Source organism: Mustela lutreola, chromosome 4 (genome assembly GCF_030435805.1).
Source record: "Mustela lutreola isolate mMusLut2 chromosome 4, mMusLut2.pri, whole genome shotgun sequence".
In the NCBI taxonomy this organism is placed as follows: Eukaryota; Metazoa; Chordata; class Mammalia; order Carnivora; family Mustelidae; genus Mustela; species Mustela lutreola.
In genome coordinates this window covers 167,425,893-167,448,666 of record NC_081293.1, presented here as the reverse complement: position 1 = coordinate 167,448,666, position 22,774 = coordinate 167,425,893, and the positions used below count along the sequence as shown (strand labels likewise).

Sequence of the window (22,774 nt, the reverse complement as noted above, 5' to 3'; positions counted from 1 at the left end):
CTTTATTCTTTATCTTACCAATAAGGTGAATTTACTTGCATCAAAATTATCATTCTGATAAAGGATATGATTAATTGGAAAGTAAGCATGTGCAATTTCATCTAAGTTGTTGGAATCATTATATGATTACAGCACGACAGAACTCTGATAATGTAAGCTTTCTGAATTCCACTGAATAAAGATTTAAAGTACAGCATGCAGTTTTAGGTTGAAGTCTTAATGTCAATGGGAATTATATGCTGCTTAACATGACATCCTATGTATTAAAATTACATGAAAAATCCAGTTATTTAGAAATAGTTTTGAAGTAAATACATTGCAGCATGAATGGTGCCAGTGATAAAAATTTGATGTCTCTAATTTGTTAATCCTATGCATAACAGATGACTCATTTGACTAATGAAAATTACAAACACAAAAAAATGTGACTTGAAAGGAAGACAACAAAAGTGAATAGCATATACAAGTCAATAAAAACACATATACATTCTTTTACATTATTGGTCATTAAATATGTATATGTATGCATGTATGTTTCTGTGTATGTGTGTGTGTGTGTGCACTTCACGAGTCATGAAGATTTATACACAAGGATGACTTGTTTTTTTGTGCCTGTACTTACTATTATGCTAAAATGATAACAGAAATATACAAAGAACAGAAATACAAATAATAAATATGGAATATACATTTTTTAAGTCTTTAGAAATATGCAAGAACTATAGAGTGAACTGTTAGAAGTTAGTGCAGATTACATTTCGTATTTGTAGAGACTATACTAATATTTCATTACAAATAACTTTAAAATGTGAAAGGAAACATATAGTCTATCTGAATGGGCACCACAAATTCACATTACTGCCACATACATAGTCTAGTGTGTGTATCAATTTATTTGATGAAAAATATATTAACAACAACAAAACCAGATAACTAAATAAATAGTCCTTTCATCAGCTCCTGATTTCTGCCATACTGATGCTTTGGTGAATCATCAAGGGGAGTAAATTATTCATTATAAATTTCAAAGAGGAGCCTCCATTGAAAAAGCTCTGCTACTGGTCCTTCTTGGAACCAACATCAAGAGAATTCATTGCAATCTCAAATATTGCAATAAAATAGAAGGTGAGAGGCAACCACTCAGGAGAGGTGTCTAGAATGAACTGAGCTCAGGGAGCTACATCCTAGCTGAGTGAGGTATGTAAAGATAATTATTAATATTTGAATTACACTTGGAAAGAAAAAGATTAATCAAGAAGTTGCATACAAATGTCAACCAAGGTTTTAAAAACAGAAATCTTAATTCTATTTCTGACAAAGAATCTGGAAGGTTTTTAACAGTAGCCCTAAACATGGTTACCATATTACAACTCCATGGCATTAACAAAATCAGCTGTAGAGTCTGGGTTTGAAATATTTGGTTATCTTAAGGCTTATTTCATACCAAAGGACCTCAAACAAAAACTACTCACAATGAACACAATTAATTAACAAATCTAATTTGTACTGCTTCATAATTAATTCAAGTGTACCCTACTACAACTTTACACTAATAGTGAAGAGTTAAATCTAGGTTTTACAGAAAGGGCTCTAAAAAAGATACCACGATATTATCCCTGGTTAACTGCCTATAGCGTGTTAGTTAAAACTGTCAATACTATCAATCAGTAGGAATTTACCTTTAACTCCTAGTTCATCTCTGATAATAAATTTAAAATACGTAAGGAAGAAAAAACACTGGAGGTAATCTGGAACTGCCCCATCTATGTATATCCTAACTTCTATCTTGGTGTGCTCTAGCTGGATACAAACAATTAGCGGTACAATCACTTTTCCTAATCTTCTTTGGCAATGGTTTTCCTTGGCTGCCAGAGGACCTCATTTAGATCTGGTGAGGAAGGATTCTTTATCTTCCACTTAATAAATCAGAAAACATTTGGATAACACTGATTTTTGTGAGTGAATAAGTCAGTGTTTAATGTAAATTAATGAATATAAAGACTTTCCTCTAATTAAGGAACATTTCCATCTGTCTTAGTCATGCTTCAAGGTGCAATGCCTAATGCTTATTTAGTGTTAATACCAAATATGTACTTAAATTTACATCAAACAGAATTGCCTCTTTAGTCCAACCAAGAGTGTATTGATGGTACTACAGCTACTGACTTGAATATCTACTGCACACTTCCTATGAGTTAGTCATCATGCTAACTACTTTCCAATTATAAAATTTAATCCCCATTACCACACTATGAGGTAGATTATTATTATCCTAATTTTACAGACTGAGAGCATGAAGCTAAAAAATGTAAGTAATTTGTCCAATATGCGATCTAGAAAGATGATTCCAGAGCCCATGGGATAGATGATTTACTGCGGGGTAGAATTCATGTAGACTAAAAAGAGAGATAAAATTTGGACAGAAAATAAGTGATTCTTAAATACTGTCAGTCTTGAGGTGCCTGAGTGGCTCAGTGGGTTAAGTCTCTGCCTTCGGCTCAGGTCAGGATCTTAGGATCCTGGGATAGAGCCCCGCATTGGGCTCTCTGCCTCCTCCTCCCCCTCTGCTTGCCTCTCTGCCTGCTTATGACCTTTCTCTCTCTCTCTGTCTCTCTCTCTCTCTATCAAATAAATAAATAAAATCTTAAAAAAAAAATTGTCACTCTCCTCTTTTCTTATTTCTTCCAACCCACAATTCTCATAGTAATAAACCATTCAGGAGGTAATAAAAACAGAATAAAGATCTGTAGGGGGGAGAGATTCAATGTGATCAACGCAATTTAATTTAAATGGGTCATAAACCAACTGGACCAAGGCCAGCAAGTTTCATTTTTGGTTTCATAGGTCCAACAAGTTTTATTCATCAAAATACTCATTTGACCCAATGCTAAATGTTTTGAAAATAATACCCCAAAGACAAAGACTCTAAGCATTCCACTTAATTGCCTTAGCACTTGGAGCTAAAAGGGCAGAATCCTATGTAAAATAGTATTCACTTAGTGTAAAAACCTGTAGGCAAGACTAACAATAAGGTTATCTGCAGGTAGGTGTTAATGAGGCCATTCAGACAGATGAGGTGTCAACAAGGTCTAGTTATTGGGGAGTGAATTTGGGTTACTATTGTGTGGTAGGGAAGCAAATTCAGGATCCTGACAGTTAGCCATTCATAAAGCTGCTTGATATATCAGGAGGGGGAAAAAAGCATCTGTCTTATAACTAACGTCTGAAAGCAAAGTAAAATAAGTGAAGATTTTTCCAGATGAGAGTTAAATATATACCATTTGAAAAAAAAAAATGAGTAAGAAAAGGAAGTATTGAAAAGTAATCTCTCACAAAGAAGCTCTCTTACTCTCACACTCTTTCCTTTAAAGCCAGAACTTAATGCTTTTCCTTATAAAATTCAAAATTACGGGGCGCCTGGGTGGCTCAGTGGGTTAAGCCGCTGCCTTCGGCTCAGGTCATGATCTCAGGGTCCTGGGATCGAGTCCCGCATCGGGCTCTCTGCTCAGCAGGGAGCCTGTTTCCTCCTCTCTCTCTCTCTGCCTGCCTCTCTGCCTACTTGTGATCTCTCTCTGTCAAATAAATAAATAAAATCTTTAAAAAAAAAAAACAAAAAAAAACCTCAAAATTACAATAAGGATATTATGTCATTCTTAGAATGTTAAACATATAACCTATGGAGACCAAACAACAGGTAGATAGAATTTAAGATGATAATTTTCAGGTAGGGATGATATAAGGGAGCACAATTACTACCCTTATTGTATTGCTATAAATTAGTCAAGGCACAATAAATATAATCTATTGTTGGATATATAAATGTATCACTACTGTTCAACAATGTGCTAATAAGGAAGCACAAAACTCAGATGACAGCTAATGTCTGATGGCTACTTGCATGCTAAAACACCAGAAAATGCTTCTTTGAAATATATTTTTATTGTATCTTTTGTTGGGAACTGGATGGAAGAAATGCCGGGGAGAGGAAGGTATGATGGAGAGCATCTGACATCAGTTTAATATGAAATATGTAATATTACTTATTTCCTTAAGGGAATTTGAGCTTTAACCTACTTTTGGTAATTGTTAAGTGGCTTTTCTCTGAAATTTATGGCACTTTATTTCCAGCTTTTAAATAAACTTACAGGATTTTTATTTTTGAAGTTAAGAGAGAGGGAATAAAAAGTAATTTAATCTCCCAATTTGGAACAATTGCCTGAAAATTTTGGCTTTTTTCTTTGTGAAGGTTGATCAAGCATGGAAGTAATATGTGTGATATTAAATTAATCCACTGATAGGGATATATGATCTCTTAAATATTTCAGAATTATTACAGTGATTCACAATTTATTACACACTTCAGTTAAACAGATTATAAAGGAATGTGGCTGCCTTTAGAGACCTGTATGTATACTTTCTAAACTCTTCTTCCATTTAGCCCACCAGTTATCTTATGGTGCTCCAGAGCTTAGTTGAGTACCACCTCAGAGTACTGGTACTTACAAAATATACTAAATACTGAAAGAGAGCAATGTCCATTGCATAGACATTGTCAACTGTGAATAGCAGATATCATCTATTTTAGTTTGCATTTTGATTTTAAATCCCACTAGCCACTTTAGCCTGCAGAAAGGTTATATCTAAAGTAGTCAATAAAAGAAAATAAGTACCTACTTAGTATTTAGTGATTCCCTAGTGTTGTGAAGTCAGGAGGCATCATTTGCAGAGTCACTCAGTGACTAGTCTGAAGTATTAAGTTTGGTGCACCATAGGGATGGGAGCTACCTGGTATGGACTTATACTCCCTCTCCCTATCAGCCACAACAGACATCACTAATTCATCCTGGTAGTCTTCCTGTCCCAGATACTATCCACAATCCTGTCACAGGGAACAACCTTAGACTCCCATTCAACACAGCCCTCAAGGCAACCACGAATAATCTGGCATATCCTTGGAAAGACCAAAATACTGATGATCACAGATTTGGGTTACAAATTCAGCCTTGCCATTGAGGAACTAAATGGCCTATGGTTAAGTCATTTAATTTCTCTGTGGTTTGTTTTCATTTTGAAAACATGTCAGTGAAAATATAAAGATCTGATGCTATAGATTTAGTCTTACGTTAGTGGAATAGAGTTTTTTTTTTTTTTTTTTATACTGGTAGAAGTAGTTTTAGATAAAGAACAAACACTATTAGTAGTTTAGTCAGCTCACTCTTCAGTCTAATGAAAATAATTTTTCCATTGGGATTATTTTAGAAAAAAGTGTTACCAATTAGAAATACTGCCTTTTCCATTTTTAATGCACTATTTTCTTAAAAGTATATTTTTGGATGAATCTTTATTAATAAGTTAAAGAATACAGTTATTTTTTGAAGTTTATCTTAAATTTATCTTCCTTCAAAATATAGAGCAAATATTTAGAAAATTAGGTCAGTTTAGTCTTTCACCTAAATTTACATCATTCCAGCAAAACTTACCACTGCTTTTTAATTTTTGGCACTTTTTTCAGATATTACTATGCCAAGAAAGTTCAGGAAGCACAAACACTGCAGGACTAAAATGAATGAAACCCAAATAGATAACTTCAAATCACTGCAAAACCTGTTTTAATGTACAAAATTCATTACCAATTCTCTGCATTCACTATTTCCATAAAATAGTCTATGTTATGTTGTTTCCACGATTTTTGTTTGAATCAAACATTTTTAAAAAAGCTTTATGTTTGTATATTTTCCACAAAGAATAGCATTCCATTTTGACACCCTTTTTTATTGAGAAAAGCCTTTATTTTTTTAACCAAGGTATGAAATTAGAAATTTCTTCTTTATTCAGGAAGACACTATTTATTTATAAAAGTCTTAACTGTGATGTGTTCTATCGACTATAAATTAAGAAATACTATGTATAGCATCTTAAAAAAATTTGGGGGGGTGTGAGCCAATTTAGGAATACTTTAGTCCATGGAAATTAAGTAAACACCTCAATTCTTAAGGAAACAAGTAAAAATTCTATATATGAAAAATATATAACTTACATATTTAAAGATTCCTTAAGAATACAGGTAGAAACCATGCTAAATGGAAACATGAAATTGCTCTATTTAAAAATTCTTGAATGGCCACTTCAGGATTGTTATTCATTTCCAAGGCTAACTGGTATGTGAATTGGGTCACGAAAGCAATTTTCATTGAATATTATAGTCTAAAGAGACAAATTATACTCTAGTGACAGAATGTGTTTTTAAAAGAAGGACTTGGCATATTTATATGATAACTTGCAGATATGGAACAGCAACTTTCCCCTAAAATATGTAAATATGTATTGTATCTATTCAAAATCTTTATTTTTTTTTTCATGTCAACACTATCTCATCAAGTGATTCCTAAAAGTTCAAGAAAAGTGTAGTGGTAAATCAACCGTATGCCTTTATATATTTCAGGTAAATTTTAATGTCATCAACTCACAGAAACAGTGAAGTATATAGATGATGAAATATAATTGAAGAGAGAATACAAGAAGCAACAGAAAACCAACCAATTAACCTGATATCTTCATATTAATCATCTCTGATTATCTTCATCAATGAAAGAGAAAGGCTAATAGAAAATCACAGATAATCTATTTTGTGGTATTGAGTCTATGGCTTTGTGCTTAGTAGCTGAACTTCTAGTTGCCCAGTGTAACTTACTGCAAATGTGTTGTGAGGATGCCCATCACCAGAAGAGTGGCCACAGACACATAATTTTGTTTCTGGAAGCAATTCCTAGATTAAACAAAGAGAATCAGGAGTTGGCTTCTTCCCCCTCCAATCTTAAGGCTTATGCTAATAATGTACATTATCATTTAATAAAAAATATTTTTGGAAAATTATCTTGGTAGGTGAATATAGATGAGACTATTCCATCTTTGTGTCACAGTTAATAATAGTACAGAATTAAAAAATAAAAATAACTTGGCAGATGCAAAGTTGAATATTTGAACATAATTAACCACTAACCAAAAAACTTCATGGTCTACCATCATCTTGACTCAAGAATCTCATTTCCCATTTCCAAGCTAAAATTATGGCCAATGTTAATGAATACTCCTATAAATTTAAATGGTAGTGTGATTTTAGCTTATGGGATGGCATTTGTCTTTAAAGCTTTAATCACCTCTTTTTGAAAAAGTTAACTATTGACTTGTACTCAACTATAACCAACACAAATGAACATAAATCCTGGTTTGTCATGAAGTGTGAGAATAATCACAAGAATCTCTTTAAACTGCCTTGGCCACACATTACTATAATGCAAACACTGCCATCAAATATATATTTGAGACTATGCAGCCAAACTCTATACCCTCAGTTAAATAACCTGTTGAATTTTGCCACTAGTATTGAGAACTACTCTATATACTCAAATGTATAGTTTGCATTTTTATCTGTAAAAGCAAAGTGATTATTTATTGATAAATGACATGGAATGTCATTTTTTACCTAAGTAGCATTAGACATTTCAAAGATTATGTCTGAAGGGCAAAAGGATTACACTGCATTTGAATAGACCATGTGACAACACATCCTTAGACTTCATGTATGATATGAAAGGATGATCCCCATTCATAAGATACACAAGGGAAATTATATCAGAAAAGAAGAAAAGCAAGGAGGGATGTGGTAGGGGTGTCAGGGAGTATTTGTAGTGGTTTGATGCATGTAAATATTACATCTTATAAATAATTCTTTTCAAATACATCTCTGAAGTTCAGGGTCTCTGTTTAAGAAACGGATTGTATATGCTCTACATGGCTATATGCCATTTTCTGCAAGATAAGAGCAACATTAATTCAAACAGGAAAAATGGCTTCCAAAATAGCCCCTTCCTTTCATTTCCTATGAAGAAGTATGTTACCTGATGCTGGCAGATGAGGACTATGGGGGAAAAAAAAAAAAACATGTTCAAGTTGTATTTTACTGTCAGAATCCAACAAACACGTTTTCATCTAAATTATTTTGTCAACAGCCTTGTAGTACCCTTGCTAACCTTATTTGGCACCAGTGCATAATTAGATACACAGGGGTGTGACTCCAATTGAAGGTGTTGGCATTGTAGCACTCTGTGAAAATATTAACTATGAGGTTAACTCCAATTTTCTCTTCTTTAATTAAATGCACATGGTACTAATGAGGTAACCTACTGTTCCTTGATAGCACTAATTAGCTAAGAGGAGAGTACACTCTCACACTGCAATTTAAACCTAAAAATAAGGTTGAAATATGCTAATTGCAGGCAATTTAAAACAGTACAAGTTGAAGAACTAGTCATAATAAGAGAAACTGACTGCTTTACAGCTAGGCAGCTGTAACTTTGGTTAAAATCAAAACAAGCCACATGATTTTTGGACTGCTATTTAACAAGGTCATAAGCATCCTAAAAAAATGAAATGCTACTCTATACCATAGTAATGAACCAGACTCACACAAAAAAATTCTCAGATCAACACTCATCTACGCAAGACCAAAAATAAGTGAGCATCACCAGAACTCCAAAGGTGCCGTGACACTATTTACATTTAATACTAAAAACTAAACTCCATAAATAAGTAACATCACCTTAAACTCTTTCAAGAGCATCCAAATTAAATACAATATTGTCCTCCGTGTCTCCAGTATACTACAAAACATATTGGAGTGATTTGCCATCACAATCACAGGGTCAGAAGGGAAGATACAGAGACGAGTAAGTCTCAGCACTCGAGGAATATACAAACAGGAAATTGCCAGACAATGTACAAGTACAGTGATCAAAATACACAAAATGTGCTATGGAATAAAATGGTGTAGGGACTAATTTAATGCAATCAGAAGCATTTCATTATAAGAAGGAGATTTTGACTACATTTCTCTACAGATAAGAGCTCTGGGATAAAGTAGCCTGGAGCTTCATGTTGAAAGAGAATGTTCTCCATTCTTAGCTCAGATGACTTAGACCTAGAATTTCAATGAATCTGAGTATAATTCAAGTGTACTTTCTTTAACTGCTTCTCAAACATTTTCCAAATATGATTTTAACTGATAAACAATGAGGTAAACTTTAGTATAAAGCAAGATTCTGAAAGACCTTCAGAATCATTAAAATAAGTTTTCATTGTTCGAAGTGTATATTCATTATTTTGTATTTTTCAAGATTTACTTATTTATTTTAGAGAGAAATCAGGGGCAGGGGGACAGAGAGAGAGGGAAGAAAGAATCTTAAGCAGACTCTCTGTTGAGAACAGAGACTGATGCGGACCCAGGACCCTGAGATCATGACCTGAGCCAGAATCAGAAGGCTGAGGCTAAGCCATCTGAGCCACCCAGGTGCCCCTATTTTCATTATTTTTTTGATTCCATAGTATCACATTTTTTTATTAACCGGAAACTCTGACTAACAGAAACACTCACTGATAATGCCAAATAATTCTTATTAACACAGATAGAAATAAAGCACATTATCTATCCTTAGGGACAAGAGAGATATGGACTGCCACACACCAAGGACTCAACAGTAACTTTTTTTTAAAGATTATTTATTTATTTATTTATTTATTTTATTTGACAGAGAGAGAGATCACAAGTAGGCAGAGAGGCAGGCAGAGAGAAAGGAGGAAGCAGGCTCTCTGCCAAGCAGAGAGCCCGACGTGGGACTTGATCCCAGGACCCTGAGATCATGACCTGAGTCGAAGGGAGAGGCTCAACCCACTGAGCCACCCAGGGGCCCCATCAATAGTGACAGTTTTTTTTAAACCCCTGTCACTTTGCATGCAAAATCATCAAATATATACAGTTTAAACAAAAGAGTTAAGTAATAAAAATAGAGTTAAACAGCGAAATTTGTGAAAATGGAAAGCTAACTTAATTAATCTTTAAGTTTACTGGGGTGACTGGATGGCTCAGTCAGTTAAGTGACCAACTCTTGATTTTGGCCCAGGTCATGATCTTGGGGTCATGGCACTGAGCCCTGAGTCAGTCTCCATGGAGAGCATGGAGTCTGCTTAAGATTCTCTCCCTCTCTTTCTGCCTCAGGCCCCACTGTCTGTCTGTCTCTAAAAACAAAACAAAAACAAAACAAAACCCCTCCAAAAAACCAAAAACTTTAAAGTTTACTGAAGAACAGTAACAGAAGACAGCAAATTTGATAAACAAAAGCTTTTAACTCCCAACTCATAAGTCCTGGAGTTAAAAGTATGTGAGAATAAATTTTGCACTACCATTAGCCCATCACCATCGCTTGCCAAAAGACTTGTTTGAAGAAACTGTGCTTTGAAAAACCCACCCAGCTTCTTCTCCTGGCTGTCCCTGAGCTTTCTACAACAGAAAGTGATAGGATATTGGCAAGAATGGCTAATAAACCTCCGGTCAACCATGCTTTAACAGATTCATGAAGTTGCAAGCCTGTAAAGGAGTAGCAAGGTGAATGAAATCAGTCATTTAGAAATGGGTCTCCTGGAGGCAACCTGACATTTTCTAGCAAATCACAGGGAAATACAATGTGAATGGATGTTTTAAGTGTTTGCATCTGTTTCAAATAAGCACCAAAGAACTTTTTAACAGTGAAAAGGCCAGGACAGTGTACTGGAATGAGCTTTCAATATTAACTTTAGAAGGAATCCATTTTTTAGTTAAATGCAGAGCATTGTAATTTCTGCTGCAACAATTACAAGTAAGTCATTTAGTGCTGAAAATAAAAATACCAACTCTGGAGACAGTCTGACGGGGTCCAGATCCTGACTCAACACTTAGTAGTGGTGTGACCTTGAACAAGTTATTTGGCCCCTCTTGGCCCCTCTCTCTAAGTGGGGGATGTAAGTAATACCATCATACGATTAAATAGATTAATTTGTATCTAGAACAGTGCTGGTACTCATATACTTTGTTTATTAACTGTATACTTAATATTTATTAGCTCTCATTACTACTTCATTCAATTTTTTTCAAATAAAAATATTATTAAAATTCTACAATGTACACATTGTTATGATTATACACTGTAAAGTATGCACAAATTCCCAAGACATTGTGTCTGTATACAAATAGCTTTCAGTCTCTCACTAGACTTGATGATACAAATTAAAGCCTCTTTTGCATGAATAAAAAGTATTTGAACTATGGAGGTAAAATATCTCTGAAAACTATGTAACAGTGATAGAAGAAATTGATCATGACACAAAGAAATGGAAAGATATACCATGCTCATGGATCGGAAGAACTAATATTGTTAAAATGGTATTACTCAATCTACAGATTCAATGCAATCCCTATCAAACTACCAAGAGCATTTTTTACAGAACTAAAACAAATCATCCACAAATATATATGCTATCACAAAAGATCTCAAATAGCCAAAAAGCAAACTTGAGAAGGAAGAATGAGCTGGTGTTATCACAATCCCAGATTTCAAGCCATTCTGCAGATCTACAGAAATCGAAACAGGATGGTACTGGCACAAAAATAGACACAGCTCAATAAAATGGAACAGAAAGGCCAGAAACAAATCCATACTTATATGGTTAATTAATCTATGACAAAAGAGGCAAGAATAAACAATGGGAAAAAGAGAGTCTCTTCAACAAATGGTGTTGGGAAAACTAGACAGCTATATACAAAAGAAAGAAAGAAGGAAAAAGAAAGAAAAAGAAAGGCAAAAAAACAAAAAAAAGCAAAGAAACTGGACTTTCTTACATGATTAAAAAAATACTGTTTATATTTAAACTCAAAGTGTATTAAAGACGTAAACATAAGACCTGAAACCATGTAACTCCTAAAAGAAAATACAGGGAGTAAATAGTCGGATATCAGTCTTATCAATACTTTTTTTTTTTTTTTTTTTAATCTGTCTCCTCCAGCAAAGGCAACAGCAGCAAAAATAAACAACTGGGACTACATTAAGCTAAAAGCTTTTGTAACAGTCAAGAAAACAATGAGCCACAAAGGCAACCTACTGAATGATAGAGGATATCTGCAAATGATATATTTAATAGGGATTAATATCCAAAATATAGGGGCACTTGGGTGGCTCAGTGGATTAAGCCTCTGCCTTTGGCTCAGGTCATGATCTCAGGGTCCTGAGATTGAGCCCCAAGTTGGGCTCTCTGCTCAGCAGGAAGCCTGTTTCACCACCCCCCACTCCCACACTCTCTGCCTGCCTGTCTACTTGTGATCTCTCTCTCTCAAATAAATAAAATAAAATCTTTAAAAAATATATCCAAAATATATAAAGCACTCATATGACCAATACCAAACAATCCAGTTCAGAGCACCTGACTAGATATTTTTCCTAAAGAAGGCATGCAGATGGCAAATAGACACATGAAAAGATGTTCAGTATCACCCGTCATCAGGGAAATGCAAATCAAAACCACCATGAGATGTCACTTCATACTTGTCAGATTGGTGAGTATCAATAAGATGAGAAATAACGGGAGTCAACAAGGGTGTGGAGAAAAGGAACCTGCCAGGCACAACTGGTAAGAATATAAACTGGTGCAGCCACTGTGGAAGACAGTGTAGAAGTTCCTCAAACAGTTAAAAATAGAACTACCCTACCATCCTGCAATCCCACTTCTGTATCTGAAGAAAATGAAAACACTAATTTGAAAACATATGTACCTCTATATTCATGGCAGCATTGTTTACAATAGCCAAGACAAGGAAGCAAGCCAGCGTCCATTGATAGATGAATGGATAATGATGATGTGGTATATATGCATACAATGCACTATTACTCAACCATAAAAAAGAAAGAAATCTTGTCATTTGCCACAACATGTATGGACAAGCAGGGTATTCTACTAAGAGAAGTAATCCGATAAATATGATATAGGTTCGCTTACATGTGAATCTAAGACAACCCAAAACAAATGAAAAGAGAAAACAAAAAAGAAAGAAATCCATAAATACCAAGAATAAACTGTTGGTTGCCAAAGAGGTGGGAGGATGGGTGAAATAGGTGAAAGGGATGAAGAGAGACAAACTTCCCGTTGTAAAATAAAGAAGTCACAGGGAGGTTAAGTATAGCATAGGAAATAAAGCCAGTAATATTTGCAATAACTTTGTATGGTGACAGATATTCACTAGACTTGTGGTGATCATTTCATAATGTATAAAAATGTTGAATTACCATGTTGTACATCTTCAATTAATGTATTATTGGATGTCAATTATACTTCAATAAAAATAAAAGGAAATGTATGTATTTTTCTTTTTTAGAAATCTGATGCAACAAAGTAAAAAATTAATGAGTGTGTTTCAGTGACAAAATAAAGTGACTTTTAAGAAAGAATATAATTTTGTAAAGTTGAAGGTATACCTTCCATAGAAAAATAGGCAAGAAACATATATTGATCTTTCATAACAAACGAAAATGTTTCAAATTGTAGTTTGTTTCTTGAGGTTGGCGAAAGCTGTGCTCAAATTTTCTTTAACTTTTTTTCTAAGATTTTATTTTTTGAGTTATCTCAACACTCATCTTGGGGCTCGAACCCACACCCTGATCAAGAGTTGCATGCTCCACTAAATGAGTCAGCGAGGTGCCCCTTTCTTTAACATGTTTAACACCTAAACATCTGGGGCTCCTGGGTGGCTCAGTTGGTTAAGTGTCTGCCTTCAGCTCAGGTCATGATCCCAAGGTCCTGGGATGAAGTGGAGAGGCTGCTCCCCCTTTCCCACTGTCCCCCCTCTCCCACCCACTGGCGCGCTAATTCTCTCTCTGTCTCAAATAAATAAATAAAATAAAACAAGCCCCTAAACCTAAGCATCTTGTAGTATTTGAAGTATAATGATATCTGAATGGCACCACAGTCTCTACATTTTATTTTCTTTTTTAAAGATTTTATTTATTTATCTGAAAGACAGAGATCACAAATAGGCAGAGAGGCAGGCAGAGGGAGAGGAGGAAAAAGGCTCCCCACTGAGCAGAGAGCCCAATGTGGGGCTCGATCCTAGGACCCTGGGGTCATGACCTGAGCCTAAGGCAGAGGCTTTAACCCATTGAGACACCCAGGTGTCCCCACAGTCTCTACATTTTAAAGATACAAAATGTTTTAATAAGTATTTAGCTAGGCAAGAAGTATGGTCACTTTTGACATGGTATATAAGACAAGAAAAAATTAAATGGTTGATTGGCCTCTTCTCCAACTGTTAACGTTTGTTGGTTTGGTAGGCTGTCTTTTTGTTTGTTTGTTTTTAAAGACCTTATTTATTTATTTGACAGAGAGAGACCACAGTAGGCAAAGACAGGGGGAAACAGGCTTCCCCCGAGCAGAGAACCCAATGTGGGGCTCGATCCCAGGATCCTGGGATCATGACCTGAGCTGAAGGCAGAGGCTTTAACCCACTGAGCCCCCCAGGCGCCCTTGGTAGGCTGTTTTAAGGGCATTCATTATATCTCATGGAAACCGCCCTCAGGATGAGTGTGGCCAGCGTTGGACTAGGATGTTTTCTGTTGACTTAGCAAATTCAAATTGTTTCATCCTTCTCCGGCCCCCCTGTTTAAAAAACAGATTCAAAGCTGCCTATCTCTGATAGGGGAGGTAAAGGAAAGAGAACTGATGCCTGGAAAACATTTTATGTCTTTCCTAAGTCCAGTGGGTCAAAGTGGTTGGTGTTGTTGGAGTTCACAGAGGAGAAGCGGGAGGACTCAATCAATGTGAACACACACTTGAAGCCTTTTTTCTTCATCCAGAGAAAGTAGGTAGCCCAGTTCTCCTTTTTTTCTATGGCACCAACTGCAAAACCCACATGGTATTGAGGAGATCATGGTATTGAGGTATTGAGGAGATCATGGCCGCATGATGTGGTCAGTAAGGAATCACTAATCACTTTGCAGAGGAGGGACATGGAAGTCCAGGGAGCTGAAAATATTTACAAAAGGCCCTGCTTTTACTTATTTTTAAGGCTAATGGGCATTATATATCCTGGATATATACTGTACAGGTTCTCAAACTTTAGCATATTAAAGAATCTCTGGACATGCTCTTATAATCACAGGTTCAAGGCCACGTTCCTAGAGATTCAGATTCAAAAGATCTGGGATTGGGTACAGGAATACACATTTTAACAAGCATCTTGGTGGTTTTGTTTTATAGCTTCTATGATCGTACTTGGAGAAACAGTCTTTTGTTTTCGGATAGTTGTGTGACAGGCAATTTTTCATTCTTTTCATTCTTTCATTCTACTATTTAGTCAGTCAACATTTTTTTTTTTTTTTTTCAGTTTGTAGCCATGGTCTCCCTCCAGATACCACAGGTATCTGGAGGATTTGAAATTTTAAAGTACTTAATATTAATCAATTAAGTCCTCTGAAATTCCTAAAATAAGATTTGATCCCCATTTCATGGTGAAAAGTACTGAAGAATTAAGAAAAATTACAGAATATAACAATGTTGAAGTCAGATTTTTTGCCCTGTTTTTGTCAATCCTGTCTTATTCACCTCAGAAAGCTGCCATCATAACTGGCACTAATTGGCACCCTTGTTAGAAATCTCAGCAGAGGAGCCAAGAATAGAAATGATATGGACACCTCTCACCCACAGGGCCCGGCTGTCTGCACAGGTGAGGCTGAGATCAAGGAGGGGGTAGATGACCCGGCTGCTGCCTGTGAGAAGGATAAGACCTACACCTGTTCGCTGATGAGGTAGACAATCCGAATCTCCAGGGATGTTAATCAAGTAACTTTCATGTGCCTTAAGCCACTGAAAAACAAAAGATGCCCATAGTGCTCCTACAAGTGATGTAGTTATTATGCTCTAAGAGGGAATGAAGGCAGCAGCCAACAGATACTTCTGCCATGGAATGCTCCCGCAGAATACTGCTAGACTATTGTATGTTTTGCTTACTTGTGGTATGCTTATTTGCTTCATTCAAGAAAATATTTTCAGCTCTTCTGGGAAAAAAAATGGGGAACTGGATTTCTCATGAACATCTGGAGAGCAAAAGACAAAATTTTAAATATACAATAATTATTTATTAGATGGACTAAATTATTTATTTAATAAATAAATAATTATTTATTAGATGCTACTACAGGATTTTTTTTTCTCCCAGGTATATTAAGGTTATGAAGAAACTACTTATGCAAACTTAAGAATAACAGTCCTTCATTTTATGCTCTTCTTTCTTACTTTGTAGTTAAAAGAAAATGCAGATGTGTCTCTTGTTACCTTGAGTTAGAGGAGGTTAAAATAAGGTCAGAATATGCCATAATAAACAACTTTCTCTAAGAATTGAGAATCTACAGAATCATAGTTCTGTATATCAGTACAGGACATGCAGGGGCTTAAAATGTTATCTGTTCATGATACGAAGGCTAATGCCTAACTCTGTAGTTTGCTCATATTTAATCTACCAAAGATTTCATGATCACATATTATATGTCTTTATTGTAAAATAAAGAGTTCGACTCCACTTTTTATTTTGACTCCTGACTTCTTTTTAAGTCTCAACCTCCCTTTCCCCTGTGTCCCCACATCTGGGTGGAAAGCTGGTGCACACTCCTCTGCCTTGGCCACTCTAGGGAAATGTAAGTCCCTGCTCAAGGGATCTTTTCCCCAGCCTACCCCATAGGCCGTATAAAGATCCAAACCCATTCCCTCTACTTTCTCAAGCCAGCCCAGACCTGCTTGTGTCCAATTAGTCTGTTTTTGTATGAAGAATAAAATTTCTCTCAAGTTCTCTTGGTGTTTGGGGTGTCAAGACCTTTGGCATCTGAACCAAAATTTGGGTGGGTGTCTCTCGCACTTCCGTGAAGTACTACAGAACGCCACTTCCTAAGTTAAGAATTAGGATACAAAGTCAAGTGGGAGTACCTAGCCCAAAGAATTTATAGTCAAACTGGGGAGGCAAACTACTAATGATTAGTAACATACTAAATGCTCTAACAGTTGTATGCATAGTACTATGGGTACTATGGGAGCACAGAGGAGGAACAGAAAGGGATTTTAGACTAGGTGATAATGAGTAGATGTTAGTACACAAAAAGGGTATGTGGTGGGTGAAGGAAGGGGGCATCAAAGGAACAGCCTATCTGAAGGCTGGAAGGTAAACGACCCCCTGCTGTATTCAGAGAAACACAGATGGCCCAGCAAAGCCAGAGAAAAGAGAGGGTGGCAGGGTTGAGGACAGAAAGAGAAGCAGAGGATGGCTCTTCAAGAGCATCAGGTAAAGCCACGTGATCATTATGGGCATCAAATTTCTCATCAGTAAATGTGGACACCATCTGCCTTTTCTCTTGGAGGGACTCAATGAAGGGTCAAATACATAAAAACATTTTTGAGGTATTTAGAGTACTCTATCATCCTAAAGAAGTAACTGCGGCCAATGCACAATGTACAAGAGATTCTTTGATAATCTTTATGATGGCAAGAAATCACTTTTTGTTTCAGGAACTTCCCTTGCGCTTCCTTCCAGTCACTTGCTCTTCTACGACACTACATATGTCTTATTCCTTACTATTTTTCCCTAATTCTCTAAATATACTAACCAATTAGAGTATTTAAAGTCAGTTCGGTATCAAAAGTTCACTTAGAAAATTCTGCTTGCAAGAATGGAAGTGTACTAAAATGTACTATGTATGAATTGCATCACCATAAAGGTACAAAAATAAATTTTGCATTACCAAACAAAAGTAAGAAAATAACTTATTTGACAAATACCGGGATATTTTTCTCTTTGAGAAAGTTTTGTGGTAAACTACACTGAAAACTTTGGAGAAAACATAAGATCTCAGTTCAATTTTATAATGCAGCACTAAAGAAATGAAATGAACTTTCTAAAATTTGGGGTTCAGAAAAAGAAAGGAATGCTTCGTCTGAGATTTAACTGGATATTGCCCCTTTCTTTGCTATTTGGGGCATTCAGAATATAATTTCACAGATGATATATTTTTCTTAATGTGATTTTCAGACTACATCTAATGGAAAATGCCTGGTTAGGATTAAGAGACATAGTACAGATGTTAAACTACATTTGCATGCAATTATTTCTAAAACAAATGCCAGGGTACAGAGTCTATTGAAATGGCTTTCAGGATGGCTGGCACAATGTATTAAACCAGCTTCCAATTTCTGAGAAAGTCTATATTCTGAATATTTCAAATCAAGATGCTGAGCACAGAATAAACCTTGGATTTTTCACCTTGACACGCTGTCCAAGAATGGATGGACATAGGAGTAGACCCCAAGGATTCAGGGTAGGGATTTAATATTTTGTAACTCAAACGCCTCTCTAGCTTTATACAAAACAAAACAAAATAAAACAAAACACCCCTGCATTTTGTGTATAATTTCCATATCTGAAAAACATAAAATTACTATAAAGTAAGTTAAACTACTAATTTAGTACATAGAATAAAAACAGACAGTAATAAATCAGATGCACTAAGTAAGTAGTCTTTAACTTGTTTCAGGGCTTTTTCTTCAAAAACAAAAAAAGTATCCATAGTTACTCATTTTTTGTTAACAGAAATCTCACATTAGCTGATGGTCTTGTAGGGATACACTCTTAAACATCAAACTAGAAGTAAGACACTCTTATTTAAAGTACTTCCAAAATGCATCTGTCATCAAATTGATCAGATATATCAAAAGTAGGGAGTGGCAGGACCAAGAGGAAGCATTCATCACTTAACTCATGAAGGGCATCATGCCCTTCACAAAGGCACTGAGCCTAGATGTCCCTGAAGTTTGTGGTCAGGGCGAGACCTTTCATTACCTCTCAGTGATCTTTTCCATCAGAGTATATTTTGGGATTAGGACTCCATTCAATGAATGAACTATGCAGACCAACTGCTGTATCTATTATGTATCAAAACAAAACACTGACACAACTTTCATTTGTCCCAATGCAGAACGCATCACAATCTCCTTTACTGTGTGCTTCACTCCTTGGTGGGGAGCAATTCAAATCATGTCACCCTAGGAACTGACAAGGGGACTGGAAGTTGTGGCAGTTCTTTTTCTGATCCCTGCGGGGGAAAGCAGCAGCAGCCCTTGGATCAGCTACTTTTTATCCGCTGTTGGTCTCAGTGGCAGCTCCTTTTCTTGCCAATAATGATAAATGATAGACTCTTTAATGAGGAATAGAGACTGCAAGCTGCACACACAGAAGCTTATCTTGTTGGCATCTCTGATTATCATTTGCTCCCTATCAACCTCTTCCCCCTCCTCACAGTGATAGGAGGTAGAGAGGAAACCCGAAGGAAAGAGATCAATTATTTAAAAAATAGTACTCTTTGTCACAGAAACTCTCTTACCATTAGATACAGAAAACCCCCATGATGCCAAGAAAAATGCCAATGAGGTACAGCCCTGCCCCTTACTTTTTTTTTTCTTCCTATCAAAAGATTTTTCTATTCATGGTTGGGTAAACACCTAACTTCACCATCAAGTCCCCTTGCCTTCTCAGCAGTGCCTCCAAGCAGGTGGAGATGATGAAGCATGGGAGAGAAAGGAATATGAGAAGTCAGAAGAACTCCAGTGGAATCTTCTAAGGGTAGTGCTGCTGGAGACTCCTCCTTGGAGGGGGCTCCATGCATCCCCCCCATCCATTTCCCATGTGAACCACAGCTTTATCTTAACCAAAAATCGACCTAGAATCTATAAAATGCAGACAACCAAGAAAAGGCAGTATTCCCATTTAATACTTTGTCATCCCTGTTATTTTTACCTTGTCCTCCAAAAGCAAAAAATTTGAGAGATATTTTGGACAGTAATTAAGAGGCATATGCTATCAATGATGAAAATCAGGGCAAAAAGCACAGAAACTAGAATCAGACTGACTTGACTTCACGCTGCAGCTCAAAGGACCAGCTATGTGACATTAGATAAGGTAATTTAACCTTCCCAAGTCTGCTTCCTGTTCTGAAATAAGACAGGATAAATAAACATATTACCAGGTACATCAATGAGCATCAAGTATATTCTAGCCAAGTGAAATAAAATCCTTAATGCTTTAGGATCTCTCTTCTGTTGAAGAGAAAGAAGCATTACAAGAGAATGGGAACGTGAGAAATGTGACTTCTCTAACGTCTCTAGTTGATGTCTCAGCTTTCCTTTCCATTGGCTTGTTCACCCACTTTGATATGATCACCCATGACACCTGTCACTACAGGGCTGAAGAGGCCACCTGGGGACCAAGATAAAGCCCTTTACTGGGCAGAGGAGGCTGTGTCATGACACTGAGCAAGTACAAAATCCTCACACAGATATATGAGTGCACTGGCAGTAAAAGGCTGTGTTGTATTCATAAAACATGGTTTAAAATATCAAAATTAGTGTGTGACACTTAAAAAATTAAAATACAATTGAAGGTAACTAGATTCCACGAGGTAAGATTATTAAAATAAACATAATGCAATTTCTCCAGAGGATCTATTTTTGACAGTTTAGACCCCCCAAGATGGGCAGCTGAGATGAGTTCTGAATTAGAAAAGATGGAAGGAGAGGAAAAGCTATCACAGTAATCACTATGCATAACAATAAGAAAAAGAAAATTGTAGCCCAGTGCCAGGATCAACTCAAACTTTCACAAAGCCACCATGACGATATAGGTACTAAAAATAATATAGAGTTGCCATTTTTAAGTATATGAAACAGTTTACCAAGAGAAAAATGTCAAGTTGTAGAATTGTGTAACTGTCTATTAGAAATTATTCATTTCTAAGCCAGGACCAAGTTTCATTATCCAATAGCTGCTCTCAAGAATGAAGCTAATTTACATTTAAAATAGGAGTACAGTCTACTCTTTAAAAGCACAATGGTAAACACACCAATTTGACAATTACATTAATATGAGTATTTGCATAATCTGTCTTCCACACCTGTTCTTAATTTGAAGCAGCTGCAGGACAAATCACATCACACTAATCTCAACGGGTATGTGTGTGTTCCAAACAGTAACGCGCGCATCTTATTTTTTGAATATCTTTTATTTTTTAAATGTTTTCTGACTTTTTAAAAAAACTGGCAAAAGTTCTCTAGAAGCCATACTATTTACTTGGTTAATATTAATTAGTGGAATTAGGATAAAGCCAATAATACTGTCCCTTACATTTTGGCCTCCTCTGTTTTGACATAGTAATGATTTGATAGTAATGATTTCTTTTTTGGGGGAGGTTTTTTCAACATGTAACATGTATTTAATTTACATCAGAAAGGATTCAAAGGAACAATAAAAATATATCTAGAAAACTTCAGTAAGAAATATAACCAGAGAATCAATGACAAATGCATTAATGCAGAATCAAGCAATAAATCATCTGGAAATATATTTGCAACATGGATAATCATGGGATCTTTAGGAATCTCTTTTTTTTCTTTTTTCTTTTTTAAAGATTTTATTTGTTTATTTGACAGACAGAGATTACAAGTCGGAAGAAAGCCAGGCAGAGAGAGAGGGGGAAGCAGGCTCCCTGCCAAGCAGAGAGCCCTACGACATGGGGTTCGATCCCAGGACCCGGGGATCATGACTCCAGCTGAAGACAGAGGCTTTAACCCACTAAGCCACCCAGGTGCCCCTGGAATCTCTTTTCTAAATCAGGTTCCATTTATGTTTTAAGAAACCTACATCAGAATTTAAGAAGCAGAGCCTTACTTTCATCTTGTAAAGGATCCACTTTGTGTTTATGTGTATTCAAACACACACTCAGTGCCATCAAAAAGGAAGTCAATCTGATTATTTTTACATATTCTTGTGCTTCAAGTATTTAAATCCTTCAGTTAGACTCTAGCTGGTGGAATATAAGACACTATGTAATCTGTCAACAAAACTGTCTCTCTTTAATCTTCTATTATGAATGGGAAATGAAATTAGAGCTTTCTAAAGATGCTATTTATTTCCTGAAAATTGAATGAGAGCATGCACAATAATGAGCTAAAGCAACAAAGATGATCTGTTTGTTTGCACGCTGTTGACTTCCATAGAGGTAAACACTGAATGGCTGGATTCTTAGTTGAGTATTTCATTCAGAATCTGATTTTTATGAGTGCTCTCATTATATTGGAAGACAAAAATACTTAAAACATTCACTGTAGCTTGTATTTCTATGACATGTTTTATGCTCATTCGTTAGCAGTTCTCATCATAAGAGAAACTGAGATTCAGAAGAGTTAAGTGATTCACCCAAGTTCTCATAGCCTGTACCAGCGTTATGGTCCAGGTGTTCTGACCCCAGAATATTCTTTCCGGCAACTCACAGCTGTTTTTCAAATGAATAATAGCCCTTAGGTTAGATAAATAGGAGAAAGCATTTTTACTAATGGAATATTAGCAAGTTTCTTTTATCTTTCATGTCAGAGCATCTGAACTATTTCAACTCATGGCTTCAAAGGTACTAGAAACCACTGTTTCAAAAGTTACTATAATAAAGGAAAAGAACTATTTTCTATTTAGATAAATATAGTGCAAATTCTTACTGAGAACCAAGACTGGTTACTCCAGGAGTAGCAAAAAAAATTTTATTACTATATAATTTAGGCAATAAAACCAAGTTATAGTGATTGCGAGAAAAGCAATTTTCACAGTTGTGACCTCTATATAATTATATTTCTAAATATTCCGTATTTTATTTTTCTTCATTAAAAACCTTACATATATAATTGAGCACACAGAAAAGTACCTTAAACAGATAAGCTGGCATGTCATGGGGCCTGTGGAACATAATGGAATGAAAACTCTATTTGTATGTAATGAATATGCACATTGTACAATATTCTAACAACAAATTTCACTTTTTCTCTGAGTATCAGAATATTT

General features: G+C 35.8%; 1 protein-coding gene across 16 annotated transcripts in view; it reads right to left on the bottom strand.

The window, feature by feature from the left end:
- The window catches only part of FOXP2 (forkhead box P2), a 548,304-nt gene that overhangs the window by 114,579 nt on the left and 410,951 nt on the right, over positions 1–22,774 (bottom strand). For 12 of the 16 annotated variants that reach the window (XM_059171620.1, XM_059171622.1, XM_059171629.1 and 9 more), the window contains one exon: positions 6,692–6,766. The exons of the other annotated variants lie outside the window; for them this stretch is intronic. In XM_059171620.1, coding sequence (XP_059027603.1) covers positions 6,692–6,766 — 75 coding nt within the window. The remainder of the gene's footprint in view (positions 1–6,691; positions 6,767–22,774) is intronic. 16 annotated transcript variants of the gene reach the window in all.